Source organism: Leptosomus discolor, chromosome 25 (assembly GCF_034619465.1).
Source record: "Leptosomus discolor isolate bLepDis1 chromosome 25, bLepDis1.hap2, whole genome shotgun sequence".
Taxonomy (NCBI): Eukaryota; Metazoa; Chordata; class Aves; order Leptosomiformes; family Leptosomidae; genus Leptosomus; species Leptosomus discolor.
Genome location: NC_141415.1, coordinates 7,872,295 through 7,887,781, shown reverse-complemented (window position 1 = coordinate 7,887,781; position 15,487 = coordinate 7,872,295). Strand labels below are relative to the sequence as shown.

At 61.7% G+C, this 15,487-nt stretch overlaps 2 protein-coding genes across 2 annotated transcripts in view; both read left to right on the top strand.

Moving 5' to 3' along the window:
• The window catches only part of ZNF385C (zinc finger protein 385C), a 49,068-nt gene that overhangs the window by 17,369 nt on the left and 16,212 nt on the right, over window positions 1–15,487 (top strand). The gene's annotated exons all lie outside the window — the stretch shown is intronic.
• C25H17orf113 (chromosome 25 C17orf113 homolog) lies at window positions 7,318–13,758 on the top strand. The gene is made up of 3 exons (XM_086477916.1): window positions 7,318–7,334; window positions 10,077–10,605; window positions 12,226–13,758. Exons 1-3 carry the CDS (start codon window positions 7,318–7,320, stop codon window positions 13,756–13,758), a joined length of 2,079 nt encoding a protein of 692 aa, XP_086334042.1.

The following is a 15,487-nucleotide window of genomic DNA, read 5'->3' as shown; positions in this document are numbered from 1 at the left end:
TCTGACAGGGCTCCTCGGGGGAGCCCCCATTGCCCTAACTGCAGCCTTGCCCGTCAGCCGTCTCCTTTGGCTCACTGTAATTTTTCTAATAGTTTGAAACACAATCTTTTCTCCGCAAGCTGTCTTTCCCTGTGTCTCTGGAACATGTAAAGCTACTCAGGGTATTTATCTGGAGCACTTGTCAGGCAAAGCAGGTTTAAAAAAACTCAAAACCAACCCAAAACCCAACCCCCAAAGCTTGCTTTTAGCCTTGTGTCTCAGATACGCAGGAAGTGTTGGAAAGCCACGAAAGCTTCAATTCCAAACCTGCGGTGCTGGGGCTCGCTGGCGATCTCAGTGCTGGGCCTGGAGATGTGGGACCGTGATGCTCTGGGTAGAGACTCGTGGTGGTTGGCAGGTGCTGGTGCGGTGGCTGCGCCCTGCGGGTGTCGAACATCCTCCCCCCACTACGTGTGAAACAGCCCTTCCAAAAAAAGGTGGGAACTCGGCGTCGCCCAGCTTCGCCCCGTGCCCCAGTGAAACCCACGGTGGGCAGCGCAGGTGGGACCGCGCGTGGGTCCCGACGCTGCTGTGGGTCTGCTGTTGTTAACTGGGGGGGCTGGCAGAGAAGGGAGCCTGTCCCCACTCAAACGCTGGGTCTGGCGTAGGGCTCCTTCGTCAGATGGTGGGACTGAGCCTTCCCTGGGGTTGTTTTGAGTGAATTTCCCTGTAAATGCAGCAGTTGCTTTTATTGCCAGGGGCTTGCTTCGAGATATATCCTGGGGCAAACCTCTGTCCTCTGGTTTCAACCCCGAGGGATGCCCAGGGAGGGCACTGGGGGCTCTGGGCTCCTCCAACAGCTTCAGCCTCCCCTTCAGAGTATTTTTAGACCAAACTGTCATCTAATCTTGACCTCTAGTCTGATGTGGGCTAGAAAATATCACTGCGTCTCCAGCATCAAGCTGAGGGTATAATTCACAAATTCTTTTAGACCATTTCTAATTCTGCCTCACCTTGCTGGGATGAGTTGCTAACAAGTATTTTGAGCAAACGTGGACTTTCCTCAAGTTTCTGCAGCGGCGATGCTCCCAGCAGGCTGCTGGCGGCTGCGCTGCCGGCACCAGCACTTTGATGGTCCATTCCAGCACCCGCCCGATGTCCCCGAGCGGGTAATGACTGCAGGGGCTGAGTATTTAACAGGTTGCTTTTTTTGCCTTTTCTGAGCGGGATGTTAGGACGAGTAGGCTGGCTGTTCCCACTCTTCTCCGAAGTGATTATATCAGCACGGCCTGGGTAGGAGTGGCGGAAATTACAGTGAAATACAAGCGGTAGGAAATAAAAATCTAATTAAAAAATAATGACAGATGTGTGTCATCTTCCAAACCCTGGGTATGACCAGCCTGGCCCCAGGGCAGCCGTGCCGGGGAGTTACGCGCTCCTGCAGCTGTCAGCGCCAGCGTGACGGGCGCTGTGCTCGGGGCTCCCGAAAACAGCGTTGTGAGCAGAAAGCGGGCGCGGGGAGGCAGAGGGCTGTGACCTTTGTAAAACTCAGAGGGGGGAATACGTAAATGCCTTGGGGTTTGAAAGTCCTCTCGGCCCCCTGGGACTTGCACCCCCAAAGTCTGAGCCGGTGGGACCCCCTGCAAGTGGGGCGATTCCCTTTTCATCCCCCCAGCAAAGCCGGGAGGGACTGGCTGAAGCCAACGTGGTTTGGGGGGCATCGGGGACACCCATGGCGTGCGGCGGTTTGGGCCTTGCTGCGGGGGTCTGCGTGCATCGCTCCGGCACAGACGGCTACGGCCCGGAGCCTGGCTCTGCCACCGACTGCCGGGTGGCCCCGGCCATGTCACTTACCCTCTGTGAGCCCATCTGGGTCCTCATGGCTCCCCTCTGCTCGCCGGGGGCTCCATGCCCTGGGGATGGGCCAGCCCAGCCCCGGCTGTGCAGGGGAGGCACCTGCCTTCAGGTGCTTCGATAATAGAAATCATTAATTTTCACTGCTAACGGAGGAAGCGCTGCACTGTGAAAAATGAGCGTCGGCTTAGAGGCAATTGAAAAGGCTGGTGGAGATGGGAGCCCTTTAATTTGTTCCAAATTGGTTATTTCACTGGAATGGTGAGAAAGCATCAATTTGAGTATCTTTTTCCCCTTTTCGTTTCTGTCAGTCACTCCCTGGCCGTAATAAGTTGGACTCGGCTCTAATTTTTATGATTTAACCAATGCTCAGAGTAAACACTGAACTAATCCGGGGCCTGGTCTCCCCCCCAAACTCTCCATGTTTCGGAAGGACCCTGACCTCTCCCCTCCACCACCACCCTAGCGGAGAAGGCGATGGTGGGGAGGGGCGGGCAGAGCTTTGGGGAGTGGAGCCTGGATCAGCGTTTGATCCTCGCTGCCTCCTTTCTGCTGCTGTCCCGGGTCAGGACTAGCCCAGCTCCTTCCCGGGCGCCTCGGTACCTGTCGTGGAGATCAGCGAGGTCTCGGCCAGGCAGCGATGCCCGCTGCAATGTGGGGGACACTGTCGGGGCTGGACGGGGGCTCTGCAAAGGCGGGGAGGGCATCACTAAATGCTGGTTTTCAGATAATTAACTGACACACAGGGAGAGTTGGGAATTAAATCCACGGGGAGGTGGGCTCCATGTTTGTGGGCATGAGGAGGAAAAGAGGCTTGATAGAGCAAGGCCTGCATCCAGTTTTTCTCCTCAGAAATCATTTGTTGTGTCAGTTGTGCAGGTTCCCGGGGGCTGGATGCAGCCGAGGACCAGGTGCATCAGCTGGGAGGGAGCCCAGGGTGGGAGATGACCTTGTCTCTGCTTCTGCTCTCGCTCCTCAACAAAAAGGCTTTGCCCTTCTCAGCTGCAGCGTCGCGGAGAGCAAAGTGGCCCCATCTCGGAAGGGAGGAGCGTTAGCCCAGGGCCGGGGTCACTGGTGGGGGAGAAATGAGCAAACCAGTGCTGCCCCCCCCCCCTCCCCAGCCCAGACGAATAACCCTGTTCGTGGCCATGCCCGGGAGTTTGCAGGGATGTCAGCTGAGTTTATTTCAAGGCTTGTTCCCTGCCAGCTCAAGTCACGCAGCAAAAGGTTGTGACAAGGCTGTGCAGGGTCAGGAGGCGCGAGGCAGCGTCTTGCAAGCTGGTAGTGACTGGGAGGGTGAGGGGTCCCATGTCGGGGGGGCTTCCTTCTGCAGCAGCACCCCATGGTCCCCTCTCTGGGGCCCACTGCCCACCCAAGCCCCTCCGCAAGGACCTGAGCTGCCCAAGCCGGAGCCCCTGTGCCCGCAGCAGTGCTGGAGGGGCCCCCCCAGCAGACGAGGAACAATCCCCCGAGCACCCTGGAGAGCTGGGGTGCAGCAGGGACATATTGGGGTCCCCCAGCGTGTGCCCCATCCCCTCCCCTGAGCCGGGGCACCCGCTCCTCCCCGTGACCCTCCGGTCTCTTTGCAGCGATGCTGCGAAACAGCAGATCCCGCGGGAGGAGCCAGCCCTGCCAGATCTGCCTGTCCAGGCAACAGCCCGGGGGGCTGCAGAAGTATTTTTAATTTGTCGGAGCTGACACGGTGCTGTCTCCCTCTCTCCTACCCGAGACGGCGGCTCCTCGCAGCCTGCCTTCCTCCGCCATGCACAGCGGAGACTAAATGGAACTGTCACCACCTTCGGGTGCGAGGGATGCTGCGGCGGCAGCGGGCAAAGCCCGGTGGTGGGGCTGGGGGGGCTCCCCTGCATCTCCCCTGCATCTCCCCTGCATCCTCCCTGGCATCCTCCCCTGCGTGCTGCTGCTACTCCCAGCCCCCGGTCCGATTTGGGGCCTGTCGCAGATGGGGCTTGGGGTGCAGAGGCGGAGCGGGGACCTGCAGGGGCTGCGTGTGCCTTCCTCCCCCCAGAATCCTCCCCGTGCAGAGCTGCCAGCGCAGCCCTCCTCGGGCAGCGAGCCGGGGCTTTGCCACCCTGGGTGCCCGTGCGCTGGGCAGGGGCGGAGGGCGGCTGGCGGAGCCGGGCGCTGCGGGGTGGGCGGGAGAGGCGGGGGGCTGCGAGGGGCTGGGGTGCTCCAGGGTGAGCAGCTTCGGGAGCACCAGCAGCTCCGCTTCCCTGCCGGAACAGCGTGAGTCATTCCCCAGAGACCGAGAGGCTGGCTTAAAGCAGAGAAGGAAAACAAAATCTCATAAATATGTTTGAACTCGGGGATTTAATGCCTTTCAGGGCAACAGGGCTGGGGTTTCAGTCTCTTCAGCGGCTTATAGCTGCCATGAAAACCCTCGGGGAAACGCAGCCCCCGGACGTGGGGCTGAAGTGCTGGCGGGGGGTGCCGGGGTCTGGCCCTCGGCGTCCCCGGCGGGAGCTGTGCGCCTCGGGTTCGGTGCGGCCGCCGAAGGTGCGGGGCTCAAGTGGAAACTGTGGCTCATCGGGCAGCGGCCGCCCTCGTGCCACGCTGATGATAAATGTGCTCGTGCAGAGAGGGCACCTGCCCGCCGAGCTCTCTAGGCATGTCACGGGGGAGAAAAATAGCAATGATCGAATTGAACCAAGACTGCTGCTGCTGCTGCTGCATAGGAGTAAATAGAAATATTTCCATTTCAGTTCCTTCAGGAAGGACATCTGCCATCCTGCAGGGATGCAGGGGCAGGGGTGCTCGTCAGGGTCAGGGACATCCTGCTAACGCTGCCCAAAACCCACATTACGGCTGGAGGCTTCCAGCAGAAACATGAATTTATGGAGAAAAAAAAAAAGGCAATTAAAAGCCTGTTTCACGTGAGGCGTTTCAGCTGTTTCCTGCAGCCTCCCCGCCGCAGGACCCCGGGCAGAGGCTCGCAGGGCAGAAAAGACCAGCGGGTTCAGCCGTGCCCCCTGGCACGAAGCAGGCAGAGCCCCCACGCTTACCCCGGCGCCCGTGGGGTTCACCCAGCACACCCCGGTTTCCCAGCCCTCTCTCCAGGCTCGGTGTGCGTCAGCCCCTGGTAGGTGCCTGCGTGTCTGGCCCCTTCCCCAACTTGCTCCTGCGAGGCCACCGTGGGTTGGCTTTAACGTGGGCGAGGATGCTCGCTGGGCACTGAGCTGGGCGGCTGACGGGGCTGGAGCTGCTCCTGGTGGGCGACCGACCCCTCCAGAGCAAAGCAGAAGGGCACAGTGATGACGACCCCCCACCCTGGGCAGGCAGCTTTCATCTTCCTCCCGCCCGTGTCCCCACCTGGTGCCGGGGCTCCTCGCCCCACGCGTGCTGGGGGCTCTGCAGCAGCAGGTTGCCCGTCCACGAAACGCCCCGCCGAGCTGCCGACCTGCCCCATCTCCCTGGTTTTCTGGCCGTGCTCGGACAGGAGCCGGGTCCCCACTGCGACGCCGCGTGCTGCCGCGGTTGGGTTGCCCAGCAGGATTTTGGGTTCCTGCCTGGTCCCCGTTGCTTCTTTTCTTGAGCAGTTTTGTTTCCCCGCTGCGGGTTTTTCCTGCCTGGCTCCCTTTGGCTCATGAGAATTACAAGCGACTGCGTTTGTACCCGGTGCTGGGGAAAGCGGAGGGGAGGATGGGCAGCGAGTGATTTTGCCAAATCCACCTGTTCGCCAGGACTTTACACGGGGCTCCTTGGTGCTCCCCGTCCCTCTGCTCTGGGTTTGGGTGCCTCTCCCAAGGGTGCAGGGCAGGAGCAGGGTTGGACCGGGCTGCTCCCTTTGGGAACTGGGGGGAAAAGCAAAGCGTGTCCCTGGCTGGAGGTCCCCGGTGCTGTCGGTGGGTCCCGGTGCAGAGGCTCAGCGGGGGCCGTGGGGAATGGGGTCAGCCCCAGCCCGTGGGGCCGCTGCTGCTCCCTGCCTCAGGACGGCTGCCCTTTGCTGTCCTGCGAACCAGGGGATGCGGCAGCCTCCTGCCTGAAAACTGATTAAAAAGGCTAAGTCCTCTTTTCTCGCTTGCATTAGCACAAGAACAAATAGTGCATATTTTCACCCCTGGGAGCCCCGGCTCTGGTTTCACCCAGCTCCTGTCAGCATTAACCCCGGGCTGAGGTGGCCGGGAAGGAATGTCCCGAGAGCAGGAAGAGCCTCGGGACATGTCAAGGAGCCCAAAGAGAGGAATTCACTGGGGGCTGCGGTCCCCTCCCTGGTGTGGAGCCAGCCAGAGCCAGGTACAATGCAGCCCCTAATCCCCGCACCTCCTGTGGGGCCACAAGGCAGCCCCTAATCCCCGCATGTACCGTGGGGCCGCGGCCCTTGTCGGGGCCTGATGCTGCATCGGGAGCAGGTGGAGTCGGGGCCGAGAGCATCCTCCAGCGCCCGGGCACCGTGTCTGGGCTGGGGAGCGGGTTGGGTGCTCCCATCGGGGGCTCCTGCAGGACACGAGCGCTCTTTGGGATTTCTGTGTCCTCGAGAGCCTTGTCTGGGGCAAAGCAAAGTTGGCATGAAGTCCTGAGTTGAGGGTCTCTAAGTTTCACCCGCATTTAGTGCTAAAAGAAGGGGTTTTGGTAGGAGCAGAGGCAGCCCCAGCACAAGGTGCGGGTGCCAGGTGTGCCGGTCCCAGCACCAGTCCTGCAGCTGCGGACCCGGAGCGCGGTTAAATGGGGCTCGAGCAGGAGCTCGGCCCCAGTCCCGCTGCCATGCTCGCGAAGGGGCTCGCAGCCGGGTTTTGCCCAGCTCGATGGCTGCGGGCAGGGCTGGCGAGCCGCTTGGCCCGCAGGGCGCTCGGGGCCTGGCTCTGCCCAAACCCGTCCGGCGTGGATGCAAACGCTCTCGCAGCTCGTCCTGCCCTCGGCTCGGGGACCCGGGGCGGGGGTCCGTGGGGGGCCACGAGCCGGGCACCCACTGCCCATCACCTTCCTTGCGCCTTGCGGGAAGGCGTCCTGGCAGGGGAGCAGCACACACGGGGCTCCGCTCCACCCGCTCCCCTTCCCCAGGGCCCGGAGCCCATCGCCCAGCCGCCGCGTCCGCCATCCCCACCGGCCCGGGGGCCAGGCCATGGCCACCGCCATGGGGCCTTCCCCATTCCTGGCCACCGCTAGTGGCCACTGCCGCCGTTGGCTGCCGGGAGCCTCCGTGGAGCCAGACAGTCCCCGCAGCAAGATGGCTGCTCCCACGCTGCCGTGAGCGCGGGGCGGCCGCCGCAGGCTTTGTTCCCGCGCCGCGCCGGGGGGACGCTGCCCCCATGCCCTGAGCGGGGCTGCGGGGCGGGGGCTGCGCGGCGGCTCCCGGCGAGCTTCGATTGGGGGTTTTGGTTTTGTTTTTGTTTTGTTTTTTTTTTTTTAGCTTCGCGTTGGTCGGCTGGGTTTGTTTTCTTAATTAGATTTTTTTTTTTTTTCCCCCTCTCTCCTTATTTAAAAACCACAATCTGGGAAGTTTGCAACCCCCCCCTCACCCCAAAGCTTATGGCAGCCTTTAAATGGTACGTATGTAGGGGGAGGGCGGACGGGCGGGCGGGGCGGGCACGCAGGGCTGGGTGCTGGGGTCGCGGGCTGCTCTGCTCACCCTCACCCTGGCCCGAGCGGCAGGAGGTGACCGGCAGCCAGGGCTGATGCACCCGGGCGTGAGGCTCGTCCTCCCGCAAGTAAATCCTGCCCAAACTTCCCCCAGGCAGCGCCCCTGCCCCGGCTGGGGGAGCAGCAGCCGGTGGGGGTACTGTGGGGTCACCCCCGCCCGCTGCCGGGTCCCCGAGGGAGCCCAGCGCTGCGTTTCCCCGTGCCCAGCGGCAGCCGGGAGCGAGGTGCCCAGCGAAGGGGGCCGGGGGCTGGCGCGGGCGCAGGGCAGGCGCTGCGGGAAGCGCAGGACGCGGTGCCGTGGTGCTCTGCTCCAGCCCGAGCTCTCCCAGCCCCCTGCACCCCAGACACGAATTGATGGGCTTTTTTTTTTTTGCTTTTTTTTTTTTTCCCCCAAGGTAGTGCATTTTTTGCTGGAGCGACTGCTGGGGTCTGTGTGCAGGTGGGGACAGGTTTGGGAGCGAATGGTGGCAGGGAGGGAACAGAGGAAACCGTCCCGGTCGCAGGCAGGGCACGCCGAGCTCGACGCCTGCCCGGCGCAGGGATCGGGGCGGTGGGTCACGGGCAGGCTGGTGGGCACGTGAACCGTGAGCGAGGCTGTCGAGGATGGCAGAGCTGGCACCTCTTCCCGCTTCGGGGTTGAGCCCCGAGCCTCGCTGGGGCACCGGCACAATCCCATCCCCATCCCCAGGGAGCGACTGATGGGTGCTGGCAACCACAGAGGAAACATTTGGCAAGACGGGGCTGGGCTTTGGCTCTCATGGCGAGTCCGTGGCAGTTCCCTCATGAGTGTGGGTCCGAGGAGACGCTGCTCTGGCTGTCACTTGGTGGCTGCAGCGCAGCTCCTGGACTGGCCTGAGGAAGCAGCTGCAGCTTTGTCGGGACCCCCTTGGCTGTGGGAATTGTCCCCTGGGTGCTCCCGGCTGCACCGTGCCGAGGTGCGAGACCAGGCAGGAGACCTGGCTCTGGGAAGCAAACCAAACCACATCAAGTAGGCTACGAGCAAGATGCAGAGGGGTCTGCATGGCTGTTACAATCCTTGAAAGCTTCGTGCTCCCTGCGGGCAGGAAGAAGACCCCCACCAGGGCCATGCCCTAGGGTTTCTCTCTGCTTCCTTGGAAGCCTTTGATGCTGACTGTGGTTAGAGACAAGTTCCGGACTCGCAAAACTCCTCTGACCTGGGCTGGCTGCTCGGGTCTTTCTGTCCCTGTCCCCCTGCCCTCGCAGAGCTGGCTTGCAGCTCCTGGTTTGCTGGAAGAGCACCGGGCGAGAGCTCGCAGGGCCAGAGGCAGAAGGGTGACACTCTGAGGAGGCACACGCGCCTGGTGAACTGGGACAGGGCTGCTCCGGGTGCCGGCGCCACGATGCAGCCCCATGGCTGTGGTGCCGCCTGGCTGTGGTGCTGGGCAGCTCCACCACTGCCCAGCCAGCATCACCCAGGGCACCCCGAGGGGAAGCCCTGCTCCACGAGAGCGGGTGTTGGCAGCTCTGGGAGTCAGGGTATTGCTCTAATGCCTGAATGGTGAGGCTTCCCCCTTCTTCCTGAGCGCTGTGGTAACAGCTCTGGTGCTTGGGGGGTTTGTTCTTTAGAAAAACCTCAAGTTCCTCGTGGGCTTCACAGCAAGTCACACTGCCTGACGGTGTTCGCTGGCTTGTGCTGCTGCTGGATGTCCATTTTCTTGCCTTTTCCTTCGGCGTTTTGGTTCACCCCTTCCCCACCTTGCGCCGGGTTCCTCCTCCCACTGCCTTTATCAAGGCTGGGTTTGGTTTTTCAATCCAGTTCGTGGAAGAATGCAGGGACTGGACTGAGTGGTGCTTAAGTACAGGGAGGGAGCTAAGTGGATGCTTAAATACTTCAGCCGCCTGGTTTAGAGACATTCATAAGTGCTTTGCAGCCGCAGGCTCTGGGAGATGCTGAGGAGCCCTGGCCGGAGCAGGTCCTGTGCCTCAGCGGCCCCTGGGGAGGGACACTGGGCTGGGACACCGGCTGTGCAGGGCACGGCCCCGCTGCCACGGGACGTGGTGTGGCTTTGGCAGTTTCCTGGGACAGAGACAAGCAAGGGGGGAATGAGGATACACCCGTGTGCACGCGAACACGTGTTTCTGAGCTGGCCTCCAAGTCATCCTCGTTCAGCTCCAGGTCTCTGGCGCTCGGCAGCGGGTGCTGCTCCTCGCGGGGCTGAACGCTCTCGTTTCTAGGTCAAACAATCCAAAGGCAGCTTTGAACCTTCCAAACCTTCCCAGCACCGGCGGCAGCGTGGAGGTCTGGTCTGATGGGAAGTGTGTTTGGGTGTCCCTGTGGTTACGAGGCGGACCACGCGCGGGTGCCAGTCCCACCACTGACACCCAGAGCTGCCGGTGACACCAGTGAGGCGCTCGGTGGGATCCCCCCGCGCGGCGCCGGGGCTGTCTCCCAGCCCTGCCTGCCCTGGGCGCTGCCGTCGCCGCCGTGCCACCGCAGCCCTTCGTTAGCAGCCAGGAATAAACGATGAGCACAGGCCGAGGTCGGCAGGGCCCTAATCCCTTTCCCTTGTGTCTCTTTCATCTCCAGTCGGACCAGGAGAGTTGTAATAGACCTTCTTACTAAGTTAAATGTAGAGGCTGCTCCTCCAAGGCACGTTTCAGTTCAACCGTAGTGTTTGATTTCCCAGCCACAGCAATATGGTGCCTCCAGGGAAAAAGCCAGCTGGGGAAACTTCCAATTCCAATAAAAAGTGTAAGCGCTATTTCAATGAGCACTGGAAGGAAGAATTTACCTGGCTGGAGTTTGACTATGAGAGGAAACTCATGTTTTGCATAGAGTGTCGGCAGGCGCTGGTGAAGAACAAGCACGGTAAAGCGGAGAACGCCTTTACCGTGGGCACGGACAACTTCCAGCGCCATGCCCTGCTGCGGCACGTCACCTCCGGCGCGCACCGCCAGGCGCTGGCGGTGAACCGGGAGCAGCTGGCTTTCGAGACCCGCGTCCACGGCCACCCGGAGCTGCGCTCGGTCATCAAGGTGGAGGTGAACCCGGCGAAGGTGGCCGTCCTCACCACCGTCTACTGGATGGCCAAGGAGGAGATCCCGGACGAGAAGTGCTCCTCCCTGCTCGACTTCCAGAAGTTCAACCTGTGCCAGGCGCTGCTGGCCTCCGAGCACAGCGAGTACTACCACCCCAGCAGCGTCAGGGAGATGCAGGTGCGTATGCCGGGCCGGGGGCTCTGCGTCGGGGCCGGACGGTGCCGCGCGGCCGCCTGCCTGCGAAGCTGCCTGCGCCCGCCGCGTTCGGCAGAGCGTTGGGTGCCCGCCCCGACCGGCGGCGGCGGGGAGCTCCGCGCTTCCCAGCGCCCCGTCGAGCGCCGCCAGCACCCGCTTGGCTTTGTTTTGGGTGCTGCACGTGTGAGTGGGACCCTCCAGCATGAGCAAGGGGGGGCAAGTGCATGATCTGCCTCGCCAGGGCCAGAGTCGTCTTTGCAGCGAGGATCGCTGGATCCTCCCGGTGCCGTGAGCCCGGGAGCGCCGGGGCCGGGTGTCACGGTGGCGGGCAGGCAGGCGGGGGGCCGGGCAGGGAGCTGGTCTCCTTGCAGGCGGAGCAGGGGCTGGGGCCGTTGGCTGCTCAGGAGCACCGGCAGCCTCTGCCTCGGTGTTGGCTGATGGGCCGACCTCCAGCCCCGCGGCACCAGGGCACATCCGCGATGTGCTTGGGACCACCGGCCCCGTCCACAAAACCAGGCTGCTCCAGGGTGTGCTCTAGTCCCACGGGGAGCCGGTGGCGCCGGGTGATGCTCCTGGTGTCCAGGAGTTTTGGTGGAGACTGAAAGTTCCTCCACATTAAACGTCAACGTGGCACTTCCTTGGTGTTGTTCCCCGCTTTGGCAGTGGGCTCCAGCGAGGGAGCCTCGGGCTCGTGGTCACGCGGGTGCTTCCAGACACGGGGGGACACCAGGAGCATCCTCTCCCGGCTGAGCCTGCCGGGCGGCGCGAAGGATGAAAGCTCAGGAGTTCAATTAGCACACGAGCGCTGTGGGTTTTTCCTCTTTTGCCCTAAACTGAGTGATCAGAAAGATCAAGTAGCCAGAGAGTTTAGAAAGGATTTTCTTAATTTTACAAATGCTTCATGCCTGTTAAAATCAAATTAAATTTTTAGTGAGTCTTGGCCATTTGCCAGGCTTTTTAGATCTCTAAAGAGCCTTATTTTGCTGCGGATAGACTAAATTCACTAATTAGTTTTCTCAGCCTGAAGCGCTACCCCCAGCGTTCACACACACCGAGGAAGTTTTCCCTTCAAACTGGGGCGTTTGCCTGAAATGGGGGAAAACTGAGTAAAGAAGGAAAAGGTGCCGCAAAGTTTTGCTGCAGTTCTTCCCTGCACTGGGCCTGAAAAGCACGAATGTGGTTGCCGAAGTCTGAGCCGAGGCGGTCGGTCGGCACCAGCAGGGTCTCGGGAACCGGGGTGACGGCGGAGGCGGTGTTCGGTGCTGCTGAAGCTGCGGGGCTCCCGCCGCCGGCTCAGGGCAGGGACCCCCGAGCTCGCTGCAGCGCCGCGCGGTGCTCGGGCCGCAGGCCAGCGGCGGGAGGAGGCAGTAATTTGGGAAAAGAGCGAGTGGTTTCCAGCTCACGTGTGTGCTTCTGCGTACGACGTGCTTAGCGGCTCTTCTGCGACCGGGGACCGTGCGCCGCTGTTGGGGCGATGCGCGGGCGGGAGCCTTGCAGCTCGCTTCGCGCCGGGTGCTCTGCATCTCCCGCCTGCTTTTGAAGTTCATTTGTGTTTCTCTTTCCCTCCCCGCCCGCCCTGCGCTCCTCCTCTAACGGGCTCAGGCAGCGATCGCCAAAGTCCTGCACAACGAGGACAGGCACAGGATCAAAGCCTCGCCGTTTGTCGGGCTGGTGGTGGACGAGACGGTGGACGTCCTGGAGCACCGCAGCCTCGCCATGTTCACCACCACCGTCTCCCCCTGCAACGGGCAGACCTCCGCCACCTTCCTGGGGAGCTTCGAGCTGCCCGCCGGGGAGCCCTCCACGGTGGCGGGCAAGGTGGGCGAGGTGATGCGCTCCTTCGGCATCCCCACCATGAAGATCACCTGGCTCAGCGCCGACAGCGCCTCGCTGGTGGCCGAGCGGCTGAGTGGGGTGGGGACCGCGCTGACCTCCCTCTGCCCGCTCCTCATGGAGATGCACTGCCTGTCCCACGGGAGCTCCCTGCTGCCGGTCGAGAGCGTCGTCAGCGTCGAATACCTCCAGAAATACGAGACCACCGTGGACGCCGTGTACAGGCTCTACTCCAGCTTCAGGGGGGAAAGCAGTGGCCTGCAGGAGCTGCGGAGCGTCCTAGACCTCTGTGAGATCGACCTCGGGAGCCCCAAAGCCATCCACTGGACTTCTATTTTCCCGGCCGTGGAAGCCATCGATTCGTCGTGGCCCACGCTGGTGCTGCTGCTGGAGAGCGAGGCGGAGCGGTCGCCCGTGGCCCACGGCCTCTGCGAAGAGCTCAAGAAGTTTCAGTTTGTGGCCTTCACCAAGATCCTCCTGGACGTCCTCCCCGTCTTCCAGAAACTCAGCCGCTTCTTCCAGATCGAGGACTTCGACCTCTCCATCCTGAAGCCCATCGTCTCCACCACAGCCACCACCCTGCAGGCCCAGAAGAGCACCAGTGGCCAGAACCTCCAGGAGTTCCTCAACGAGATGAACGAGCACCCACGGGACGACCGGGAGGGCGAGAGCCGCCTCTACTACAAGGGCGTCGAGCTGGCCAACTGCTCCAAGGTGCACCTGAAGCACTTCGAGCGCCTGAAGGAGAGCTACTTGGAGAGCGTGCGGGGCAACCTGCTCGACAGGTTCCCCAGCAGCGTCCTGGAGGCCGTCAGCTCCTTCTCGGCCATCTTCAACCCCAAGTGCTACCCCCAGTCCTTGGAGGACATTGGCAGCTATGGGATCAGCGAGCTGAATTTCCTGCTGCAGGCTTACTCCCGGGTGGTGGTGAGCGAGAGGGCGCTGAGCGATTTCCCCCTCTTCAAGCGGATCGTCTTCAGCCTCAGCCAGCTCTCCTTCAAGGACCTCTGCGTCAAGCTGGTCTACAGCAACTCCGAGATGCACGAGCTCTTCCCGGACTTTGCCGTCCTCGCGGCCATCGCCCTGGCCTTGCCGCTGGGCTCGGTCCTTGCCGAGAAGATCAGCCGGGGCCGGGAGCTGCTGAAGCGCGGCCGGTTGCACCGCCCCAAGGACGAGGGGCTCTCCGACCTCATGAAGATCGTCATCGACGGACCGGCCATCAGCGAGTTTGACTTTGCGTTGGCCATCGAGTACTACGAGAGCATGAGGGAGTCCGGCTTCATCGTGGCGCAGGTGAAGTGAGCGGCGGCCGGCAACGGCAGCGCCCTGCGGGCAGGGGGCCGGGTCCTGCGGGCAGCCCCGAGCGCCGGCTCGACGCCGTCTTTCCCCATCGCTGGTCACTGCTGGGGCCGGGCGGCCGCCGGTGGGTGGTGACCTGCTCTGTGCTGGGAAGAGGAAACGGGATCCTGCACGAAGGTGTGCCGGTCCCACGAGCAGCCGTCCCTCATCCCCCCGTCTGGATCGGCCAGGATTTAAAGTCGTGGGGCCACCTGAAATCCCAAATTGCGATGAGGTTTTTTTTCAAGGGTTGGTTATTATTTTGTTTTAGGGAGATGAAGGCAAATCTTCTCTTGAGCCCAAATGTCACGTTGCCTTTGCGCAATGATACCCAGCAGCTTTTGCTTAATACTCAGCAAAAATATCTGATTTTTGTTGTTTTGGAGCCTCGAGAACGAATGCAGAAAAGGCAGCGCATCTTTCTAGCTCCGTGGCAAACCCCGGAATGCCTGGCGGTGTCTTGTTGGTATTCCTTGCGCACAGCACAAAATATTTTTAGCAGTGGCATCAAGTCATCTTCTCAAGAGCAAGAGATTTAGAGAATGAAACTGTAATCACCAAGGAAATAGTAACTTTTAAATGCATCATTGTGTATATATGTGTATGTGTATATATATAAAATATATATATATATATTAAAAAGGTTTATCTTAATTTTCCTAGTGTTTAAAATACAAAGATATCTAAAAGGACTTTTTTTTGCAATGACAGAATAAATTATAAGCAAGGGTCCAAAAATAATAAATAGCGAATTCCTGGTCTTTTCAAAGTGGCATCACGTACCTACGTTCCCTTTGCACTCTGAGCTCTCTGCAACCTGCAGCCAAAGAAAGAGTCTTTCCACGTCCGCTCTGGGGACAAACCCGAGTTCTTTAGCTTGTGTTTTTCCTTTTAAACATCCCCTTTTCCCCGCGGTGGATGGGGGCTCGGCCTCCTCTGCCGCCGGGGTCCGGGTGTGGGAGCGCGGTGGCCGAGCGGGGCCGTGGAGCTGCGTGGCGTGTCCGGGTGTCACAGGGCTGCTCTGGCTTCGACTCGGAGGGATGTTTCCCTCAGTTCTGTCGGGGCGGGTGGGACAACCCCGCTGACTGATTTTGGTCTGGGATAAAGCCAAGGCAGCAGCCTGCAGCATCACGTTGGTTTGATACCGAGTGCCGGGTCCTCCCGCGGGATTCGGCTCCGCTCCTTCCCGCGGTAAGTTGGCGCCATCCCGCAGACGCAGGGTCCATAGCTGGCAGGATCTGACCCCCATGTCCGTAACGCCAACGGTCCCCGTTGGTCCCGTGCGGTTGCCTGTGGCTGGGACTTGTGAAGGGGGCTGGGGCTCGCTGCTCCCCCTCCTCCGGAGCGAGCAGCCGCTGCCCCCGGCAGAAGGACCTTCCTCTGCCCCAGCCCCGGCTTGCGGAGCGGAGCCCCCCGGCCCTGGGGAGCAGCCTGGGCGGCTGGAGGGGTCGCACGGCCCCAGGGGCAGTACTTGGCCAGCACGACCGCCTCCCCTGCTGGGGCCCCTCCATTGCTCCGAGGGGAGGTTTGCTGTCTGTCTACGGGGACCGCGCCCCCGGACTCCCATGTCTGATGCACGGACGGGGTGTTTGGGGGTGCCTGGCGGTGTCTGGTGGGCTCCCGTGGGCGCGCTGTGCCCTGGGCCTGCGGTGGAGCAGGGAAAGCCGGGATATCTGTCCTCGGGGCTGGCGGC

Coding starts and splice junctions, on each gene's coding strand:
- C25H17orf113 (XM_086477916.1), top strand. Junction 10,606..12,225: donor GCAGCGTCAGGGAGATGCAG/GTGCGTATGCCG, acceptor TAACGGGCTCAG/GCAGCGATCGCCAAAGTCCT.